This window comes from Sarcophilus harrisii, chromosome 2 (genome assembly GCF_902635505.1).
Source record: "Sarcophilus harrisii chromosome 2, mSarHar1.11, whole genome shotgun sequence".
In the NCBI taxonomy this organism is placed as follows: Eukaryota; Metazoa; Chordata; class Mammalia; order Dasyuromorphia; family Dasyuridae; genus Sarcophilus; species Sarcophilus harrisii.
The window spans coordinates 393,580,088-393,604,382 of record NC_045427.1 but is presented as its reverse complement, the minus strand read 5'-3'; the positions used below and the strand labels follow the sequence as shown (position 1 = coordinate 393,604,382).

General features: G+C 36.8%; 1 protein-coding gene across 1 annotated transcript in view; it reads right to left on the bottom strand.

The window, feature by feature from the left end:
• FABP6 (fatty acid binding protein 6) overlaps positions 1-24,295 on the bottom strand; it is a 95,456-nt gene that overhangs the window by 2,964 nt on the left and 68,197 nt on the right. The window contains exons 2-4 of the mRNA XM_003756781.3: positions 6,282-6,349; positions 2,046-2,221; positions 861-950 (exon numbers count right to left, since the gene is read on the bottom strand). Of these exons, the coding sequence (XP_003756829.1) occupies positions 861-950; positions 2,046-2,221; positions 6,282-6,348 (333 nt within the window). The 5' untranslated portion in view covers position 6,349. The remainder of the gene's footprint in view (positions 1-860; positions 951-2,045; positions 2,222-6,281; positions 6,350-24,295) is intronic.

Below are 24,295 nucleotides of genomic sequence, written 5' to 3'. Positions count from 1 at the left end.
GTCTTAACATGGAACAGCAAAGAATGAGTGCAATTCTTTTTTCTTTGATAATATCCAAGGAACAGAGAGGAAGATGAGAGGAAAAAAGGAGAAATGAAAAAGATAACTTTGTGGAGAAAATTGGAGCATTCTAGAGATGTATAGTCACTACAATGTGGAATGGAACTGAAGGCCTCTCTCCAGTAGAAAATAAAAACACTCCCTTCTACTTCACCTCCAGTAGCCTATTATTCACTCTCCCTTATTATGAGAAGGGTTTCAGGGGAAAGAGAAAAATTATCTGAGGATTCCTAAAAAGCAAAATAAAAAAGATATAGTGTGCCACTGGAGAAGGTGGAGAGGAGACAGAAAGAGCACTAGCTCTGAAGTCAAAAGTCATGGGTTTAAATCCTGGTTCTGGCACTACCTATGTGACCATAAGCAATTCACTTTCCCTCCCTTCCTCGGTTTCCTCATCTGAAAAATAAAGAAATTAGACTGGTCTCTGAGGTCCCTTCTAGCTTGGGAGTTTCATAAGCTAGAGCCAGTTAACTTTTTTAAAATGTATATTTTGATGTTTTTCAATAAAATTGTTTTTCTTTGTAACCCTGTATGTTTTATGCATTTAAAATCATTATTCTTGGGAGTTCATAAACTTCATCAGACACAAAGGGGTCCAGCATACACAAAAAAAGGTTAAAAATTGTTGATCTAGAACCCATGATAACAAATAGGAAAGGCAGGTTTTCCCCAGAGAAGAGCCCTTTATTCATTGAAATGTCAGTTGATACAAAATCTTCAAGGTTGGATAGTGTACTGGTTTCCCTCTATAAGCAGCCCAGGGACTATCTTGGATTTCTTGAGGTATATCCCAGACTTACCTCCACCAGTTTTCCCCCTACGATCTCTGAGGTTTGTTGATAGTTGGGGAAGTTAGCCACAATCTTGCTCCCCTCCATCTGCACTGTGGCCTGAGATGAAAGCAAATACAGCCCCTAAATTACTTAGTTTCTCCAAGTACAAACTGACTAGAAACAATACAAGAACTTTATAGGGGGTAACTGGTAACTTCTTGGCAGGGCCATAAAAAAAGAAGCAAGCATGATATGAGAAAAGAGGGTCTAGGGTAGTGAATTCTAAGATGAAGTCTGGTGGAGGGGAGCTCAGGATGACAAAGAAGCATTAAGTATCTTTAAGGTGGAGGGAGCAAACATTTGTTACAGGTACTAGAAGAAGACTGAGGGAACATAGGCTGAGGAGAAGAAGGGATAGTGATAAATTCCCACCCACCCCCCACTCCTTGCCACCAAGGTATCTAAATATTGCTTTCCAGGGGAATAAAAGCTAAAAATAGCTGGGACACAGTAATAATGGTGTGACTTGGATTCATGGAAAAACTTGGAATATATTTCTTGACAAAAGAATCTGGATTAATTAATGCCCCAGGCTCCAATCCTACCTTCATAATTATCCTGAGACAGAGATGAGGGAACAGAGCAAGTTGACCTTTCAGAGAATTAGAGAAATAAGAATTTGTGTGTCCCTGGTAGTGAAAAGGACACCAGAACTTAGCTCTTTTCAATTGAATCACTAATGAGGTGATTCACAACAATTCCAATAGACTTGTGATGGAAAGAGCCCATCCACATCCAGAGAGAACTATGGAGACTGAATGTGAATCAAAGCATAGTATTTTCATCTTTTTGTTGTTATTAGATTTTTTCTCTCTCTCACGTTTTTTCCCCTTTTGGTCTGAAATTTCTTGCCCAGCATGACAAATATGGGGATATGTTTAAAAGAATTGTACATGTTTAACCTATTATATCAGATTGTTTGCTGCGTAGGGCAGAGAAAGGAGTCAGGGATGAGGGGGGCAGGGGAAGGAAGAGGAAGAAAAATTTGGAGCACAAAGCTTTGCAAAGATGAATGTTGAAAACTATCTTTGCATGTATTTGGAAAAATAAAATAATATTAAAAAAAAAAAAGAAAAGGAAAAGGACACTAATTCTAGATGAGCCTACACTGTGGGAGGGAGGATATATCTGAGTGGCCATGTCATCTCTCACCTTGAACTTCTTTCCTCCCATGGTTTCCATTTCAGACTCCTTGCCAATAGTGAATTTGTTTGTCACGGTATGACCACCTGGGTAGGTATTAATCCAGGTAAAGTTGTTCCCATCTTGAACCACCTCAGTGATAGTCTTGAAGTGCCTATATTTTTCAATGGTATCACCGGAGAGTCCTAAGGGGGAAAAAATCATATTTGTTATTTACAATCAATTCTTTGAAAGAAAAAAATTCTCTTTTCCTTAGGAAACCCTTAAGTTTCCTCATTTGGTTTTTATTTTTGAGGCAGTTGGGATTTAACCTCCACAAGTCACTTAAAACTTGACCAGAATTTAATAAGGGTCTGAAGCCACATTTGAACTCAAATCCTTTAGACCCCAAGGTTGGGGCTCTAACCACTGAACCACCCTAGCTATTCCTCAATTGATTCTGAGACTAATTCAGGCCTTTTTCCTGCATCAATGCAATATGTTCATTGCTCTCCCTAGAACTAAGTCCCTAGTCTCTCCTCTTCAATTAATCCTTCATGTGGTCAGCAAAGTATATTACTAAATTATAGGTCTGATGGTGTCACAGTCTTGCTCAATAAATTCCAATGGTTCTCTATTACTTCTCAGATCAAATACAAATCCTATTTGTTATTTTAAATCTTTCACAATCTGGCTCTAACCTATCTTTCCAGGCTTATTATACAATACTAAAGGCAACTAAGTGATAGCCATGTGGATAGAAGTGTGGGCTTGGAGTCAGAAAAACCTAGGTTCAAATGTGACCCCATGAGTACTAGCTGAGTGACCCTGGGCAAGTCACTTAACCTCCATTTTCATTGGTTTCCTCATCTATAAAAAGAAGATGATAATAATTGTACTTACCTCGCAGGGTTATTGTGAGAATCAAATAAGATTATAATAGTAAAACACAGCATAGTGTCTAGAATAATGTGAATCCTATATAAATGTTAGTTGCTATTATTTTTATGCTTCCCTTTATATGTTCCATAGTCAGTCAAACAAGTCACTCATTGAGCTATTTCCAAAGACTTGCACAGGTTGTCCCCCTACCACTCTCTCTTCATCTCCAAATTCTTAGAACCCCTAGTTTCCTTCAAAGCTTAGTTCAAGCACCCTATGTGAGACCTTTCCAGATTCATCCCAATTGTTATAGCCTTCCTCCCCTACTGCCTGCAAAACCAAACCAAAACAAAACAAAACAAAAACCATGTATTTTTGGTATATACATTGTATATGTGTTTATATGTACTTGCTGTCTAGCCAAAGAGAAAGATAGTTCCTTGAAGGCAGTAACAGTTTCCATTTTGTCTTTGTATTCCCAACATTGGACAACTAGGTGATGCAATGAAAAGAGCCCTGGGCTGGGACTCAGGAAGACTTATCTTCCCAAATTCAAATCTGGCCCCAGACACTTTCTAGCTATATGACCCTTGGCAAGTCTCTTTATCCTGTTTACCTCAGTTTCTTCATCTGTAAAATGATCTAAGGAAAGAAATAGCAGACCACTTCAGTATCTTTGCCAAGAAAGCCCCAAAAAAGGATCACAAAAAAAGTCAGACATGGATGAAAAATGAAAAATGCCCAACATTTAACACAATACCCAGGACAGAGCAGACATGATTGACTGATTGCCCTCTTAAGGTGAAATATAAAATTCTCTGAAAAAAAGGTTTCCTTCTCTCCTGCCTTGTCCTCCATAACAAAAGAAAGACAGAGTTAAGGAATCATTGTAAAACCTGAAGAGACCATCTAGCTTTCAAATTTGGGGCCTACAAAATTCCTGAGTGCACCAGAACTAGATTAAAATGAAATTGGGATGTTTTATTTTTTATTTTTAAAATATATGCACGGATAATTTTTCAACATTGATCTTTGCATAGCCTTGTATTTCAGATTTTCTCCTCCTTCCCTCTACTCCCTCCCCTAGATGGCAAGCAATCCAATATATGTTATACATGTTAAAATATAGGATATTTTTTTTAATAAAATACAACATAGTTAACATTAATTTTGTTTTTCTAAGTCAATAGATGACCCCCATTTCTACTTGAGTCTGACATCCCTGATCCAATTCCAGCTGCTATATGTTAAATAGACTGGGAAGCTAATAGAGAAGTGAAGAGGTTTATTTGCCCATGGTTACCCAAGGGATAAATCAGTAGACAGAGCTGGGTATCCTATGACCCACACTATGCTTTCTCTTGTGATTCCTGTGGATAATTTGATTTAATTGAACTATTAAGTGCCTGCTATGATTATCTCCAATTTACTCTGCAATAAATCTTGCAGAGTTTGTGTGAGCCCGTTTTTAGCTTTCTCTGTATATCCAGTGCTTAACCCAGAGCTTACTTAATAAATGTTGGTTGACTTGGAAGGGATAATATTCAGTACAAGAAGCCTAAGTCCCTGCCATCCCCATAGCATCAGTTACTCCATAGAGTAAGGGGCAAACATTCCAACATCCTCTAGAAGTCTTTCCTTTTACCTAGCACTGACTCACCACAAAAAGCCATAATATTACCACCTCTAATTTGGGGAAGGCTTTTAGCTTTTATAGGACTTTCACATCTGCTTTCTCACCCTGTGAGGTAGAACAACAAACTTCAGCCCAGGGAGGTCAAGGGAATTACACAGGAACACACAGCTAACTAACTCAAAGGTGGAGCCCAGGTTTCTTGACTCTTAACTCAAGTCCTTTTCACATTGGCTGCTGCCCATGTGACAAAAACTCTAATCTTAAGGCATGAATGGCCAAAAAACAAAGGGAAGAAACACCATTAGCATTCCTGTCTCTTCCCCTATCTAGCTGAATGATCTTGAGGCTATCCTAGGATTCCAGTCTTGCTTCCTATGGTAAGATCAACATTCCAGGGCCTCAAAGACTTCCTCAGGTTCCTTACAGGAAGCATTTTACCTGATATGCTTATAAAGGTAAGATTGGTGACCCCCAGTCACTGGCTGGCTGGAGACACAAAAGGCTTTAGTTCCAAGGTTCCCAGACTGAGAGGGGCCATAAGATATTTTAAATTCTCAAGGGAAACACAACATATGAATGTTCATTGCTAAATACTAAAGCTCAGCAAACTCTATTTCCATTCATGATCACTTATCTTTGAGAAGATAAATTTTTATTTTGTCGTTGCCCTACCCTTCGTGACTTATTTTGGGGTTTTCTTGGCAAAGATACTGGAGTGATTTATCATTTCCTTCCCTAGCTCATTTTATAGATGAGGAAACTGAGGCAAACAGAGTTAAGTGATTTGCCCAGTCACACAGCCAACAAGTGTCTAAGGATACATTTAAAATGAGGTTTTTCTAACTCTGACCACTGAGCAATAAGCTGCCTCTATGGATTTTGGTGGTTACTGTGAATAAAAAGTAAGAATTACATGAAAATCAAAGTAGAAGAAAAAATGAGGGTGTCAGTGTTATACCTGATTCCAAAGTTTGAGAAGCTGAACGGTGCCCAAAGGGTATACACATCACATCAATAATTAATTGTGGTAATTTAAAAATGGATTTAAGATATTCCTTTTTCTTTCATTTTATAGATATATTTTTAAACCTCTCCTAAGTAGTTAGGATACCATTACTTATTAAATTGTTTGGATCTAATTATTTAATAAAGGAAAATGGCAGGCATTTCTTTTGGCCTAAGGGCATCATGAAAAAATTACTAACACTAGGAGCCTGTAAATAGGGAAAGTTTGGGGACATGTGTCTTAGTTCCTCTTCAGTTGCTGGAACAGAAGAACAGGATTCAAGATGCAGTATTATAGGAAAGAGTACCAGAGTTAAGACAGGAGATCAGAGTTTTAGTCCCAATTATATTACTAATTCACTTCATTTCCTCCCCTCCCTCCCACTATATCTAAGATTTCATTTTACTTTCAAGTGTTAAAAATTTACTTAAGGGTACTTGACAGATTAAGTGCCCAAGATCATATAGACAATATGCATCAGAAATAGAACTGAAACCCAAGTCTTCCTGAATCTAGGGTTAGCTCCCTATTCAGTTCTCCAAGTTCTCTCTCTGCCTCAGTCTATCCATCAATTAAATGAATAATTGCTACCTTGCCTAGTTTCTAGATTAGCTACCAAAAAAAAATTGAGCAAAAGTGGTTTGAAAATACCAAATACCCCTACAAACTAAGGTTATGAGGAATTGTTATTTCCTAGCTCTATTACGACTTTATCAGAAAAAATTCCAGATAAGCCACTTACCCAGACATTTCAGGAACTCTTCATAGTTCTTTTCACTCTCAACTTCATATTTGCCGGTGAAGCTCATTCTGAAAGGAAGTCGGATAGAAAGAAGGTAGAAAGCAACCTCACAGTTTAGGAGTCAATGAAGACACTCCCCACTAGAGGTTTATAAATTCTCCGTGAAGCCTCTGTCCAGCCCTCAAATCACCCCACTGTTCCCCACCCTACCCTCAAGATTTTATGAAGGGTCAATCAAAAGGAGGAAGAAAATTTTCTTCAACCTTGAGGTTGTTGAACCTCCAGTTTGGCTGAATTCCCACTGTTCTTCCCTGACCTTGGAAGATCTAAGACTTTTATTTGCTTTAATGAATTAGATGGGAATCATTGTCATTCATCAACCATTTGCAAAAGGTCTACTATGTCCCAGGCATTTTGCTAGATACTGTAGCTACAACAACAATGAACGGAAAGTCCCTGTCTTAAAGAGTCTACATTCTATTGATTGGGTCAGATATAACCAAACTGAACAAAAATAAAACCAAGCAACAATCAACACTGATTGAGGGTTCCTGTCTTGGTTCTGGTACACCAACCTTTATCTGGGGCAAATTATAGAGTCATAGGACCACAAGCTATCTCTGGAATTTAGTTTCATCATCTTTAAAATGGAAAAAAATAAAAGAACCAAAAAAATCAATAAAATATGACTAATTTACAAAGAATGAAATGATGATGACTAAGATGAAAAATGTTATTCACCTCCAGAGAAAGAACTGATAGATATTAAATGCTGATCAGAACATATTTTTTTTTCCTTAGTTTTTTTTTATGGGGGAAGAAAGCTATCTTTTTTTCTTTTGCAACACAATTACTATTGGAAATGTGTTTGGCATAACTATACATATATATATGTACAAAAATATTTGTGGCAGCCCTTTTTGTAGTGGCAAGAAACTGGAAAATGAGTGGATGCCCATTAGTTGGAGAATGGCTGAATAAGTCAGGGTATATGAATGTTATGGAATTTTATTGTTCTATAAGAAATGATAAACAGGATGATTTCAGAAAGGCCTGGAGAGACTTATATGAACTGATGCTAAGTAAAATGAGCAAAACCAGGAAATAATTGTGCATGACAATAACAAGATTATACAATGATCAATTCTGATGGACATGGCTCTTTTCAACTATGAGATGATTCAGGCCAGTTGCAATGATCTTGTGATGAAGAGAGCCATCTAAACCCAGAAAGAGGACTGTGGGAACTGAGTGTGGATCACAGCATAGTATTTTCACTCTTTTTGCTGTTGTTTGCTTGCATTTTGTTTTCTTTCTCATTCTTTCCCTTTTTTTGCTGAGGCAATTGGGATTAAGTGACTTACCCAGGGTCACAGCTATTTTTTTTTCCTTTTTGATCTTATTTTTCTTGTGCAGCAAGATAATTGTATAAATTTATATGCATATATTAGATTTAACTTATATTTTTACCATGTTTAACATATATTGAATTACTTGCCTTTTATGGGAGAGGTAAGGCAAAGGAGGGGAAATTGTAAAACAAGGTTTTGCAAGGATCAGTGTTGAAAAATTATCCATGCATATGTTTTGAAAATAAAAAAGTTTTAATTAAAAAAAAAAACTATACATGTATAATCTGTATCCAGTTGCTTGTCTTTTCTGGAGAAAAAGGGGAAGGAGAGTGAATTTGTAACTCAAATTTTTAAAAAATCAATGTTATTGACTAATATGGAAATATATTTACATGATTCCACATTGGAGGGAAGGAGGGAGAAAAAATTTGAAACTCAAAAATCTTTTAAAAAAATGAGTGTTAAAAACTACCTTTACATACATATAAAATACATTGTAAAAATTAAAATACCATTTACTGAAATAAATAAATGGAAATAAACAAATGAAACAAAAATGTTTTAAAATTTACATATAATTTAAATAATATAAAAAATTTTAAATTAAAATAAAATTTGGCTAATCCTAAAATGGTAACATCCTGTAATATTGAATAGAGAGCCAATCTTGGGGTAAAAAGGGGTTGGGTTCAAATTTCATCTCTGACTTTGTGACCCTAAACAAAAACTTATCCTTTCTGAGCCAACAAGCAAGTCTCTACAATCTTGAATTGCGAAACAATTGCAGAAATTCCCTATTATATGAAATCACACATCTTAGTAAAAAAAAATAATAAACCCAACCCCCAGACTGGGTCACTATAGTGATCAGATGAGAATCAAGTATTCCATAAGTGCAAGATATTGTTCTAATTATTAATATTGATAAAATCCTTGGTAGTTTGTCTCCCCTACAGGAGTCTGTAAGTAATTAGAGCTCCATTGTAAAATCTCTAAGGTCTCTTCCAACTATTGGAAGCCATCTAGTCTAAATTCCCATTCCCTAACAGATGCTTAACCAGTCTCTGTTGAACATTCTTAGTGAAATGGATCTCATTATCTCATGAGGGAGCCTCATTATTGGACAGTTCAAATAGGTTTTTTTTTTTTTTTTCATATTCCTTTACATTGAGCCAAAATTAGTTTTCCTGTAGCTTCCACACATTTGTCTTATTCTATCTAACCTCCGACACAACACAATATAAAGTTAAATCTTCCATAAATCAGTCCTCCAGATATTTGAAGACAACTGTCATTTCTCCAAAACTTTTTATTTTTTGAGGCTAAAACTTCCCAGTTCCATTAACCATGTCTGAGCCTCTTTATCATCCTGGTCACACTCCAGCTTATTAGCATTCCTCTTAAAAATGTGATATCTGGAAGTGAATTCCAAACTTCAGACATAGTCTCGCCGGGGTTGAGTAGAGTAAGAATGACTTCTAATGGGCGTCTTGACAAAATCCTTGGAAAACAGCTTTTCTCCCAGCCAATTGTTGGGTCCCAGGGATTTTCTGAACTAACATCTTTGCCACTTTCTTCAGGCCCCCAATCATGAAAACTTGGCACATGTTCAAGGGTCTTATTTCATACTTAGAAAACTAACATAGGAAATTTTTTATAATGGGCAAAACACTGAGAGGGATTATGCTGTAATATATACCTGTCTAGATAACCCATATCGCTGGTTTAGTAGGCATCTCCCCTGAATACCTACCCTAAAGAAATAAAATTAACCATAATGGTAGAGATATCAGCCAGACAGTAAGTAGGATTTCCTGATATTTAATATCATTAAATAGAGGAAAAGACAATTAAGAGAAATTGTAGCATCTCCTCTGGAGTTGAATATAAAATCAAGTGCCAATTGAGAGAAAAAAATAATACAATGGAAAGAATAGTGGGTCTAAAATCTTGTTTTTTGTTGTTGTTGTTGTTGGTAGTGGGGGTTTTGGAGGGAAGGAGGAAAATAAGTATTTTGCCCAAGGTCACACAATTAGTATTTTTAGGTCAGATTTGACTTTAGAACCTTTTGACTCCAGGGCTCTACCCACTATACCACCTAGCTGTCCCAGTATTTCTTAATAAAGAAGATATGGTATTGAAAAGGAGATGATATTGGTAAATACCAACCAGGAGCCTTCCTCTACTACAATAGACCAGAAGAGGTACTCTTCTACAATCTATAGACTTAGAAAGTTTTAAGAGGGAACACTGAAAGTTCAATGACTGCTTTATTTTGTAAGACCTAAAGAGAGTTAATAAGCAACTGGGTGGTACAGTGGTTAGAATGCCAGGTCTGGGATCAGGAAGACTGATCTTTCTGAATTCAAATCTGGCCTCAGACATTTACTATGTGACCCTGAACAAGTCATTTAATCCTGTTTGCCTCAGTTTCCTCATCTGTAAAATAAGGAAATGACAAACCACTCCAATATATTTACTAAGAAAATCCCAAATGGGGTCACAAAGAATGAAACATGATAAATGACAACAAAATGGGTTCTCAGTTATTATGATTAGCTTGTCCTTTCATAGGATTATCTTTTTCATTTTACAGATGAAGAAACTGAGATCCAGAGTGATCAAATAATCATAGGTGGGAATCAGCACTGTTATAAGATTGAAATTGTCATCTGACCTCAAATCCAGCATCTTTCTATAGCACTATCTTCCTATCTCTCTGTACTTTTATTTTGACCTTTATTCTTGACTAAATTCCCTAGGATAGCAATGTATTCTTGAGGTCCCTCTACTTTGTTTCCTCTCACTCTCTACTAGACCTTTTGCATTCTTACTTTGTACTTCATCATTCCACTGAAACTCCAACATTACCAATGATCTCTATATTGCCAGATCCAATGGTTTACTCTCAAAATGCATCCTTCTTGACCTCTCTGCAAATTTTTACACTATTGATCGTATTGATTGTACATGTGTAACCTATATCAGTTTGCTTTCTATCTTGGGGTAATAGGAAGTAAGGGAGAGAAGAAAAATTTGAAGCTCAAAATCTTAGAGTTGAATGTTAAAAATAATCTTTACATGTAACTGGAAAAAATTATTAAGAAAAAAAGGACCTTATTCTGGGACTGCCCTTTATAGTGTTTTGTTTGGTGATCTCAGATCACCTAGGTTCAGTTCTCATTTCTGCAGATAATTCTCAAGTCTCTATATCTAGACCTAACCTCTCTCTTGAGCGAGGTCTATAACATTGTCTTTGGACATCTTGAACTAGGTGTCTTATAGGCATCTCAAACTCAAAACGTTCAAAACAAAATTTATTAACTTCTTATCAAAATCCTTCTCTTTTTCACATTTCCCTTATTGTTGATAAGGACACCATCCTCCTCCCAGCCACCAGGCTATTATTATTGTCATCCTTGACTCATACTTATTTCACATATATAATCTATTGTTGAACTGTTGTTTTTTCTTATCTTTTCTGCCTTTAAAACATTTCTTCTATGTGTTCCTTTCACTCTACTTACATAGCCTAAAGCGAAAAGCCTTCTAATTTTTCTCCTTCAAGTCTCTTCCCAATCCAATTCATTCTCCATTTAGCTGCCAATGTAATCTTCCTAAAACACAGGTCCAGCCATGTTATCAATTCCAGTGACTCTCTATTGTCTCTAGAATCAAATGTAAAATGCTCTATTTGGCATTTAAAAATCTTCACAGTTGGTGGAGGTATAAACTGATCCAGCCATTTGCTGGAGAGCAATTTGGAACTATACCCAAAGAGCTATCAAACTGTGCATACTCTGATTCAGCAGTGTCTCTACTGGGCCCATATCCCAGAGAGATCATAAAAAGGTAAAAGAACCTATGCATGCAAAAATGTTTGTAGTAGTCCTTTTTGTAATGGCAAGGAACTGGAAACTGAGTGAATGCTCATCATTTGGGGAATGGCCGAATAAGTTGTGCTATATAAATATTATAGAATATTATTATTTTATAAGAAACGATCAGCAGGATGATTTCAAAAAACCCTGGAGAGACTTACATGAACTGAAGTTAAGTGAAGTGAATAGAAACAAGATGAAGATTAGGTAATGATCAATTCTGATGGACTTGGCTCTTTTCAACAATGAGGTGATTTAGCCCAATTCCAATAGACTTGTTATGGAGAGAGCCATCTACATCCAGAAGGAGGACTGTGGGTGAATGTGGATCATAACATAGTGTTTTCACCTTTTTCTTGTTGTTTGCTTGCTTTTTTTTCATGTTTTTCCTTTTTGTTCTGATTTTTCTTATGCAAAATGATAAATGTGGAAATATGCATAGAAGAATTGCACATGTTTAATATATATTGAATTACCTGCTGTCTACGGGGAGACAGGAGGGAAGGGAAGGAGAAAAATTTGGAACACAAGGTTTTGCAAGGGTGAATGTTGAAAACTATCTTTACATATATTTTGAAAATAAAAAGTTATTATTCAAAACAAAACAAAACAAAATCTTCACAACTTGTTTCCTACCCAATATTTCCAGTCTTTTTACACTTTAATCCTCTCTACATATTCTACAATCCAACAACACTAACTTTGCTATTCCTGCCATATTGTCAACCCAGTGCTTAGCACATTACCTGGCACATAGTAGATACTTAAAAAGCTAGTTGACTGACTAAAGGAGTCCATAAGACTTATCAAACTGCAAACTAGATCCATGACATGCAAAAAAAAATCAAGAATGCCTGATTTAGTAGTTACTAAATAAATATCTGATATGACTTGATCCTCCTGGAATAATCTCAAGGAGTCTTCTTAAAAAGCACAGTGATGAAAACCTGATGGCTTTAGAATCCACATACACTCTTCTCTCCTCCCACCTCCCACCTCCCAACTGCCTCCTTTTTCTTCTCTTTAATTATTAATGGGAATTGAGTCTAAAGCCAAAGCTTTTTTCTTTTCAGTTGATACTCTCAAGTTCAAGGTTGAAGTGGGTGTGGAGAGAATTCCTGAGGGCATTAGGTACCAATGACAACTCAACTATATTCTTGCTCTGCTTTTGGAGAATTGGAAGGGTCCACTTTCAAGATCTCATTCCCACTTCTTCCCAAACCCTCTCCCACAGAATTTCAATATCCATTTACCAATTATTTTATTTTTTTAAATTTTTTTATTTTATTTTTTTTGTGAGTCAGTCAAACTTAGATGATTTTCCCAGAGTCACACAGGTAGGAAGTGATGTGTCTGAGGCTGGATTGAATTCAATTCTTCCTGACTCCAGAGCCAGTGACCTCTCCATTGAGACATCTTGCTGCCCCTCCTTATTATTTTATGGGGCAACTGTAACTGATAGAGTACCACAGTACTCAATGTCAGTATGGTAGAGAGGCAAGAGCACTGATCTAGGAGTCAGGAAGCTGGTTCTGATGAGTCTGCCATTTTACTCTTTGTGTCACTGTAGGCAAATCTATGTGTTTAACTCCAAGTTGAGTAAAACTCAGTCCCAATTCTACTTCTGCCACTAATAAACTGAGTGATCTTAAGCAAGTAACTTCATTTTTTGCCTCTCAGTAAAATGTAAAGGTTGTGGTAGAGGATCCCTAAAGTCTAAGATTAAACCTAAGGTTTTGTTTTTTGTTTTTTGATTTTTTGTTTTTTGTGGTGAAGACCAAAATAGTTGTCCCTCTCTAGAACAGATTGATCCTGGTTTTCCATGGTTAGACCTTAATTTTGAACTGGGCAAATTAATGAAGAAATGAAAAAAAATTAGGCTAATTAATACTATTTGCAAAATCTTGTTTTAGATCCTGGGGAAATTTTAAAATAATAATAATAAGCAAAAACTAGCCTTGTCTTCAAAGAGTTTACATTCTAATGGGGGAAAATTCACACACTATGTCAAAACTTCTTAAACTCTGGGTGAGACCCTATATAGGGCCATATAACTGATGTGGGGGTCACAAAAATTTGTTAACATTAAAAGGTTTCTAAACGCAATAACCAAAAATTAATTTGAATCAAACACCCAATGAATCTGAGTGTTTCTGGCAGCATTTGCCCATGTAGCATTGCATGACTTCATTGCACACTTTGCACTGCATATGCACAAATGCTACCAGAAACACCATAGCCCAGATCCAAGATGGGGTTGTGTAAAAATTCTCAGGTGCAAAGGGGTCATGAGTGAAAAAAGTCTAAAAAGTCCTGTTCTATATAGTGGCCTGGAAGATGCAGTTTGGGGTTAGATTCTTAGATGATGAATGGGGTGTCAGAGGAGTAGACTAACATGTACCTCTTCCAGTTACTCTTGCTGAGTTGAAAGAATGAAAACTTTCAAGACATGCTTTAACACTTGGTAAAAGAGACTCAAAACCCAGATTTCAAGATTTTGGGAGTCTTAGGAATTTGTGACATGAGTGAACTAGAAGAATTGTGATATATATGTTCTTCTAGGACCTCTCCTAACTTGGGATCTTTCACCAACAAGACACAATATAGATCTTTTCAAAGGCTGACCTAACCAACTTCTCTAGTCCCCAAACACTAATATGGCATCAGAAAGAGCTGAGTTTAGTAGCAGACACTTCCTAGATGGGTGACTTTGGACAAGTAATTTAACCTCTGCCTACCTCCGTTTTCTTAATTGTAAAAAGAGTATTAAAATTGTACATATATCACAGGATTGTTGTGAGGATCAAACTTAGTCCCAATACTAATTCTGCCACTGATAAGCTGAGTGATCTTAGGCAAGTCACTTCATTTTTTTGCCTTTCAGTAAAATGTAAAGATTGTGGTAGAGGATCTCTAAGGTCTAAGATTAAACCTTTCTTTTTTATTAGGGAAGAGGAGAAAATATGGGAGAAAAAAATGTCAATTTAAAAAATAAAATAATTACATATTTAGGGTGGGAGGACTGGGTTCTGTCAGAGAAAAATGAACTGAGACTATAAATTCCTATAAATTCATCACTTAATACTGGATCTCAGGATCAGAGAATCTCAGAGAAGGAGGAGTTCTTAAATGTCATCTTGGTAAATCCATATCTCATCTAGAAAGAATCCCTCTTTTAGCATCCCCGATAAATGACCGATCAGTCTTCCCTTGAAATCTCTAGTGATGGGTAAACTTACAGGATAATTAAGAATGAATGGAAACATCTAGAAAAAAAAAACAACAAAATTCATATGGAATAATAAAAGGTTGAGAATCTCAAGGGAATTAATGAAAAAAAAAAATCAAATGAAGGTGGCCTAGCTGTACCTGATCTAAAACTATATTATAAAGCAGCAGTCACCAAAACCATTTGGTATTGGTTAAGAAATAGACTAGTTGATTAGTGGAACAGGTTAGGTTCACAAGACAGAATAGTCAACTATAGCAATCTAGTGTTTGACAAACCCAAAGATACTAACTTTTGAGATAAGAATTCATTATTTGACAAAAACTGCTGGGCTACCTGAAAATTAGTATGGCAGAAATTAAGCATGGACCCACACTTAACACTGTATACCAAGATAAGATCAAAATAGGTCCATGATTTAGGCATAAAGAATGAGATAATAAATAAATTAGAGGAACATAGGATAGTTTATCTCTCAGACCTGTGGAGGAGGAAAAAATTTGAGACCAAAGATGAATTAGAGACCATTATTGATCACAAAATAGAAAATTTTGATTACATCAAATTAAAAAGCTTTGTACAAACAAAACTAATGCAAACAAGATTAGAAGGGAAGCAACAAACTGGGAAAACATCTTCACAGTTAAAGGTTCTGATAAAGGTCTCATTTCCAAAATATATAGACAATTGACTCTAATTTATAAGAAACCAAGCCATTCTCCAATTGATAAATGGTCAAAGGATATGAACAGACAATTTTCAGATGATGAAATTGAAACTATTACCACTCATATGAAAGAGTGTTCCAAATCACTATTAATCAGAGAAATGCAAATTAAGACAACTCTGAGGTACCACTATACACCTATCAGATTGGCTAAGATAATAGGAAAAAATAATGATGAATGTTGGAGGGGATATGGGAAAACTGGGACACTGATGCATTGTTGGTGGAGCTGTGAACAAATCCAGCCATTCTGGAGAGCAATCTAGAATTATGCCCAAAAAGTTATCAAACTGTACATACCTTTTGACCCAGCAGTGCTACTACTGGGCTTATACCCCAAAGAGATACTAAAAAAGGGAAAGGGACCTGTATGTGCCAAAATGTTTGTGGCAGCCCTGTTTGTAGTGGCTAGAAATTGGAAAATGAATGGATGCCCATCAATAGGAGAATGGTTGGGTAAATTATGGTATGTGAATGTTATGGAATATTATTGTTCTATAAGAAATGACCAACAGGATGAATACAGAGAGGCTTGGAGAGACTTACATGAACTGATGCTAAGTGAAATGAGCAGAACCAGGAGATCATTATATACTTCAACAACGATACCATATGAGGATGTATTCTGATGGAAATGGATTTCTTTGACAAAGAGAAGATCTAGCTCAGTTTCAATTGATCAATGATGGACAGAAGCAGCTACACCCAAAGAAAAAACACTGGGAAATGAATGTAAACTGTTTGTATTTTTGTTTTTCTTCCCAGGTTATTTTTACCTTCTGAATCCAATTCTCCCTGTGCAACAAGAAAACTGTTTGGTTTTGCACACATATATTGTATATAGGATATACTGCGACATATTCAACATGTATAGGACTGCTTGCCATCTAAGGGAGGGGGTGGAGGGAGGGAGGGGAAAAATCAGAACAGAAGTGAGTGCAAGGGATAATGTTGTAAAAAATTATTCTGGCATGGGTTCTATCAATAAAAAGTTATAATAAAAAAATAAAATTAAAAAAAAAAGAATGAATGGAAAGTTGCTTACTAGAGTGTCTTGGACTTCTTTGAGAATCAAATGAAACTTATGGACCCCCTTCTCAGAATAAGATTTTTAATTGCATAAAACAAAATACATAGGATTACAAAACCAACTTTAATGGAATAGTTATCAAAATCTTTTTTTTTTTTAATCGAAGTTCATGAACCTCAGGTTAAAAATCCTTGGTTCAGCTATAAATTAATTGTCTCTGATTCACACCCAACCTTTGCCTCCAAGTCATAAAAAGAGAAACCTTTGTTCTTCTCTTGCTGTCCTCACTTCCCTAACGTGTATTTTTTCCCATTTTTGATTTGATATAAATTCTCAAGCCATGCTTAAAGATTATACTTCTCAATATATATAGAAGAATTTATACACACACACACACACACACACACACACACACATACACACACACACAACATATATTGAATTACTAACCATCTAGGGGAGAGAGTAAGAGGAAAGGAGAGAGAAAAAAAATTTGGACACAAGGTTTTTGTAAGGGTGAATGTTGAAAACTATGCATATATTTTGAAAATAAAAAGCTTTATTTTAAAAAAAGAATTTTAAAAATTTCTGAAATTTAAGTATTTAAAAAATACTTTAAAAAGTATTAGCCTAAATTTTTTCATGCTATACTCCTTTAAGTCCTAATTTTACCAGTTCACAAAATCCCACCTAGAATCTCAGCTTTAGAAGAATTTTCACAAATCTTCTATTCCAAACCTGCTCCACATCAAGAATTTCAACAAGCAACTGTAACCTCTGCCTGAAAGCTTCAGGGAGACAGCCCATTCTACTATGGAATCATTTTAATCTTTAGGAAATTTTATCTCACACAGCTGTAATATCTACTTCTCTGTTACTTCTACCTATTTAGTACTAGTTCTACCCTCTGGGACTAAGCATAAAAAGTTTAAGCCATCTTTCTTATGACAACTCTTCAAATATTTGAAGACAATCACATATTCCAGTGCCCCTAACCTCCATCACCATCACCACCACCCATCAAAGTCTCCTTTTCATCAGGCTAAATGCCCCTAGTTTGGTAATCTTCCCAGGACATGGACTCACAAAACCCTTCACCATCTTTAGTGCCTCTGCCATCTTGATACGCTCTATAGATTTTCAATGCTCATCCTGAAATGTGATATCTCAAATAGAATATATTATTCCAGATGTCTGATCAGGTCAGAGTGCAGGGAGATTTACTTAGTTCTAGGTACAATGCTCCTTCCTTTTTTCCTTTTTTTTTTTTTTTCAGGGAAAGGGGGAAAGAGGACAAGACCATCATCAATGAAGGAAACTTGCAGTATAAAATGTCCCTCCACTTATGAAGATATATAACTTATCTGTCACTTATAGAATTAGAGCATTTTCTGGGGCACTGAGGAGCTGAATGATGTGCCCATAGTCACACAGATAACTAATATTTGTCAGAAGAAGGACTCTAATCCAGGCATTCCTGAACAAAAGACAATTTGTATTATATATAATATTGCCCTTCATGCATCTCTTAATGTAGTTTAATTTCACCATAGTATTTTGAGGAGGCTACTGCTGAGGAAGTTCAAGTTCACCCAAAGGGAAATGGAGAGATGTATGGAGAGTATAAGCAAATCAAACTACATTACAAATGAGAAATTATGTAGGAGAAGTGATGTAAAGGATGTCATCAGAGAAAGGTTTGACAGCAAAAGCAATAGTCTGGTCATTTCACAAGAGCAAGAAACAATTAATGCATAGTCTACATGCTCCACAAGTATGCATGCAACATAAAGAGAATTTGGAAGATTTACACTAGTGATTTATGGAATGATATAGACAAAATTCACAAGGATTTGTGCCAGGCACATAAGAATGAATGAATTTGAGAAGCTGGAAATTCCATAAAATTACAAATCTATTAACATGTTAGAGTATGTCGTATTATCTACTCATTGAATTTATAAAACACTAAAAACCCCCAATCTTTTCCCAATTAAATGATATCCAGTTGTGTCTTTCCCTTCTTGTGCTTATTATATGAAGTACCTTCTCTAATGAGCACCTAGTCTGTACCATACAATTTATCATGAAATTATATTCTGTCTTTTATGTTTTATGTTTGTATCTTATCTTCCTAGCTAGAGAGCAGGTTCTTTGAGGACAAGGACCAAGTCTTATCCTCCTCTGAATCCTCCAGGATAAAAAGCAAAGGGTTAGAAACATAGAAAAGATTAACAAATACTTGTGGACTGACTGACCTGGACAATTAGGATCAGTAAAGAATGAGAAGACCTCTTTATTCTCCTTTTGTAAAAGGAAACCAGTCATGGTTAGATCAGAGAGGAGTAAGAGGAGGAGAAGAAAGTAGATCTAATATGTCCAAATTCTGAAAACTCTTCACCGGTTCTGTAATCCTGGGAAATAGGGACTGTTGGCCCAAGCTGGAACTGGAGAGGTCTCCATCCCCCTCCTTGAACAATAATTCAGGTCCTTTCCATTGTGTCTGACTAACCATTACGAATTCTTGTGACCACCACAGCAGTCATTCTTAATGAATTCCTAATGAACTCATTTCATGTTAATGTAATGTGTAATTCCACAGAACCCTCATTATAATTTAGCCTTATTAAGTATCTAGTTTTTGGGAGGTGGTATTCCTCTAAGCTTATAAGCGGGAGAAAAGTAATTATCCAGAACACATGTGCCTGAATTATTGAAAAACCAGGGGGTTTCTGCTGAGTCAGAGCATTCAGCTCTTCCTGTTATATTTCTCCTCCAGGTACACCACCCTGTTAGGAACTATACATCCTGAGTCAGCTTTCCCCAGCCTCTTTACATTCAGAATGGACTTAATTTCCCTGGATACCAATCCCCCACCTGAAGTGATGTGATACTTTGAAACATTAAAAAGATGTCCTGCTTCTAAGTGTTAGAGAATGGAAATGAAGTCAGTGGCCTCAAAAAGCAACTGCTTTCCAAAATTAGCTCCCTTTCTGACTTTTTATTTTGTGGCTGAATAACCAAGGGAAGGACAACTAGGTAGTGCAGCAGATACAGTACACTTCCTGGAATAAGAAAGACCTAAATGTAAATTTAGCCCCAGACACAAAGCTGTGTGAACCTGGGCAAATCACTTAATCCTATTTGCCACAATTTCCTTGTCCTTAAAATGAGCTGGAGAAGGAAATGGCAAACCATTACTTTGCTAAGAAAAATCCCTCCAACAAGGGTCACTAAGAGTAGGACACTATTGAAATGACTGAATGACAACAATCACCAGGGTAAAGGAAAGTAGATAGAACCTTGCCAAGAATTGAGACTTAGAGACTCTATATGCCAGGCTAAACTCTAGGGATACAAATACAAGAAAGAAAAAAAAATTAGTCCCTTCCACATGTGTAAAAATAATTTTAGCAGCCTTTTTCTGTAGTGGCAAGGAACTGGAAACTGAGTAGATGCCCACCAGGTAGGGAATGACTGATATAGGAATGTAATGGAATATTATTGTTCTATAAGAAACATCAGCAGGACGATTTCAGAAAGGCTGGAGAGAATGACAGGAACTGATGCTGAGTGATTTGGGTGGAACCAAGAGAACATTGTACACAGCAACAACAAAATTATGTGATGATCAATTCTGATGGACTTGGCTCTTTTCAACAATGAGGTGATTCAGGCCAGTTCCAAAAGACTTGTGATGGAGAGAGCCACCTGCATTCAGAAAGAGAACTATAGAGACTGAATGTGGATCACAACATAGAATTTTCACCTTTTGTTGTAGTTGTTGTTTGCTTGCTTGTTTTTTCTTTCTTTCTCATTTTTTTCCTTTTTGATCTGATTTCTCTTGTGTAGTATGATAAATGTGGAAATATCTTTAGGAAAATTGTACATGTTTAAACTATAATGGATTGCTTGCTGTCTAGGGAAAGGAGATAGGGAAGAGAGGAGAAAAATTTGAAACACAAGGTTTTGCAAGGGTGAATGTTGAAAACTATCTTTGCAAGTATTTTTAAAATAAACAATAAAATTCAGGGATATTTAAATATTTAAAAATAAAAAGTTATTCTTAATTTTTTTTTAAAGTAGTCCCTGCCCTCAAAGACTTTACAGTCTAATGGGGAAAGATAACTAAAAAGGCAGCTAAAATGGGGAGAGTTAAGAGATGAGGATATCCAGCAGAGAACATGATTCTGAGGTCTATCAAGGTCTTAGAGATTCTTAGAGCTGGGACGAATGTTGGAGATAATTTAGTTCTCCAGGTGGTGGAAATCAAAGGCAGAACCAGATGTCCCAGGCAAGGACTCCAAGGAAGCTACATTGGACATCACCCAAATAGACCAGAGCATGCAGTAGGCTGATTTCTCCTCAGTGTCAGCCCACATTTAGAGAGATGTAGCTCAGAGATATAGTTCTAAGAGAGGGGAGGTGATAGTCTCCCTATGCTTGAGCCTTGTTAGATCTCACCTGGAATGTTATGTTTAGTTCTATGTACCACAGGTTAAGGTTATTAATAAGCTGGAGAACATCGAAAGGAAAAATATTATGAAAATGAAAGGCTTTGAGTCCTATCCTACAAGGATCAGTTGAAAAAAGAGAGGGGATATTTAGACTGGAGAGCAAATACGTCAGGAGGGACCTGAGAATTGTCTTCAAGTATTTGAGGGGCAGTCATATGAAAGAAGCATTGACCCCATAATTTCAATAGACTTGTGATGGGAAAATGCCATCCTTGAGAGGGAGGGAAAGAAGGAAGGAATCAAGCATTTACTCTGCATCAGGCACTTGTGTTAAACTCTGGGTATACAAATACAAGCAAAAAGACAGTCCCTACACTCAAAGAGCTTACATTCTAATGGGGAAGGACAACATAAAAAAGAGAGCTAAAATGAGGAAAGTTGAGAGATAAAAGATATAGGATTTTGAAGTCTACCAAGGCCAAGAAGGGAATGAAAGCAGGCCTACTGTGGTCCCTTCACAAAATAGTGGCTCCTGGAAGAACTCACCAAAGAGAGAAGGGAGGACAGATCTTGTGAAAGAATACTCTTCATTGATCAAGTCAAAGGGATGGTAAAGATGGACCAGGAGGGTCCGTACTGAGGTAAATGTAGGCTAAGATAAAAACAAAGATACGATTCTGAAATCTAGATCAGTAAAAAGGCTGGAAGGGATCTGAAGGCAAATCTATTTAAATGCTTTCACAGAATGGGAAACAGGAGGGGGCCTTGTGAAAGGGTGGGGTGAATTGTTGATAAAATTCTCCCTATGGAAGAGGCTTCTGGGATTGTTGAGTTGAAATATAATAGAAGTGTCTTGGAGAGCTTTGGAGCATGCACAGACATTCTGTAACTGGTCTGTTCTTCTAATTATGTGTTGAATCAAGCCTCATGATTAGTAGAAGTTGTGGAGATGGAATTGGGACATTCAAAAAGTCTTGACTAGACTCAGCCTCTTTCCCTTGTTTTGATGTTCCTCTCTTTGGCTAACTTCTTCCTGCTGGGAAACTTCTGATGAGAGACAATGAAGAAAATGATCTTCTGCCCAGCAAAGGGCAACATGTGGCTTTGTAAAAATGGCTTCTCTGTCTCAGAATTTATTCTTTCATTTTAGAAGAAGGAGATCCATTTGGAAGCTATGATTTTAGGGATTTCAAAAGGTTAGGAGAGTGAGCCTTTTAAGAGTTTGAGAATCTTGGCAACCAGAAGTCAAGTTTATGTTGTTTTTGTTGATTTTTCCATAGTCCCAGCATCAGTGCCCCAAGGAGCAGGAAGTGACTGTTGGGATCCAGTCCAACAATAGCTGAGATGAGGACCCCTCTGGAAGTAGTGCTATAATCAGACATAAATTTGGTAAGACTAACACTATGTAGAAAATGCTTTAAATCTAAGCTCATTTTCCCCAGGAACCATAATAGTATAAGAAAAAGTGTGCCTTTGAGTTGTTAGGGGAAATTGTACTTTTATTCTTGTTATATCTTTGAAGTAAATATGCCTTTATAAAAGTTAATAGATGTTAATTGCTTAGATGAAATTAGGGCTCTAATTACTGGAGGCTAACACTGGGGAAGGAACATACCTCAAATAGGGCCTGAGTAGATGACATTGAAAAAAGAAATGCCCCACACTCTAAGTTACCCCTCGAATCCAGAGAGAAAAAAAATCTCTTGGTTCTTTGATAGTGAGTCCAGAATATACTTGCTACAGCGCCATGATAGCAGTGAGTCATATTATTCTTCTCTGAATTCCCCACAGGCTGTATGTGCAAGTATCTACATGTATATGTGTGTGTGTGTGTGGTATGTATGTAGCGTCTTATGGGGAACCAATGTGCATGCAAATCCTGCTTATGCATATATCAGCTCAGCTCGGGGTTGGGGAGACGATGTTAAGTTTTCATTTCTTGGCTGCATTTGCCTAAGCTGATATGCTGAGACAGCAAAACCTGCCGGGAGTTAATGATCTAATCATTACTAGGATCTTGTCCTTGACTGAAAGGCCTTGGGCCCAAAGCCGAACTGAGTTCACTGCTCAGCCCTTACTCTAGAACACAAAGCAGTTAATGCTGGGATGGGGAGAGGAAGAGGAGGAGGAGACCTTGGTGTATTTAAACCCAACCCATATAGGGAAGGGAGGGAAAGGTGGGGAGGAGAAAGAATGGAAGGGAGAGGGAAGGGAAAGGAGGGGTGAATCTATCTTGCCACTGATCCCAGATGGCTCTGGAGGGGAAAGTGAGACTGGTGACCTTGCACAGTCTTCCCTCACTTAAATCCAATTCACTTGCATGTTATGGAGTCACCTCTTCAAGACTGAAGGACAAAGAGCAATCTCTCCTTACAAAAGCCTCAGCTGCAGAATCATCTGAGACTGGCATTTTCTACCTAGAGTACTAAGCACCTAGGGGGAAGATTTTGGGGGGGGAGAGGAGTGGTGAGTAGCCAAACAGCTCTGATTCATGGAGCCAGGTAAAAGATCTTTCAAAGCATTTACTGGGCTCTAGTCCCAGCTTTGCTACACATGAAATGTGGGGCAACTCCTGAACAACTCTGAGATTCTTTGGTAAAATCAAGATAATAATTTGGTGTCATTGTTGTCTAGTAAATTCAGTTTTTTCTACCTCTTTGTAGATATTAAAGTACAGTACTACAGAAAAGGAATATTAATATTATTATAACCTTCCAGATAGCTAGATGGCACAGTAGATAGAGTGTCAGGCCTGAAGTTAGGAAGAATCATCTTTCTGAGTTCAAATCTGGCCTCATACATTTACTACGTAATCTTATTTGCCTCAGTTTCCCATCTGTAAAATGTGCTAGAGAAGAAAAGAACAAATCAATTCAGTATGTCTGCCAAAAAAAATTCTGAATGGTGACATGAAGAGTCAGAAATGGCTGAACAACAGCAATTATCATTTGGGACTGAGCTTGGGATTCTCCTACTCCATGGAAATTCTTTAGTACTTAGCATTTCTTCTCTCAAATAAAAGAGTAAAATTCTTCAACACTGATGGAAGTAATTTCTTGAATGCCTCATATAGTCTTTAAGATCAGTATCTGAGTCATATTTAAATTGTATTGGGCCCATCACACACAGTTCAGCATCTTAATACTTCAAGCATCTATAATTCTTTAGGTGAGGGATCAGATCTGTTAGGCAATAAGCATTTATTAATCATTTATTATATGCCGAACACTATGTAAAGTGCTGGGAACACAAAGAAAAGCACTGTCCACAAATCCCAACCCCCTCTATTACTTGATAAAAGGTCTTCCAGAGTTACTGTGATGGAAAAAATAATTCCC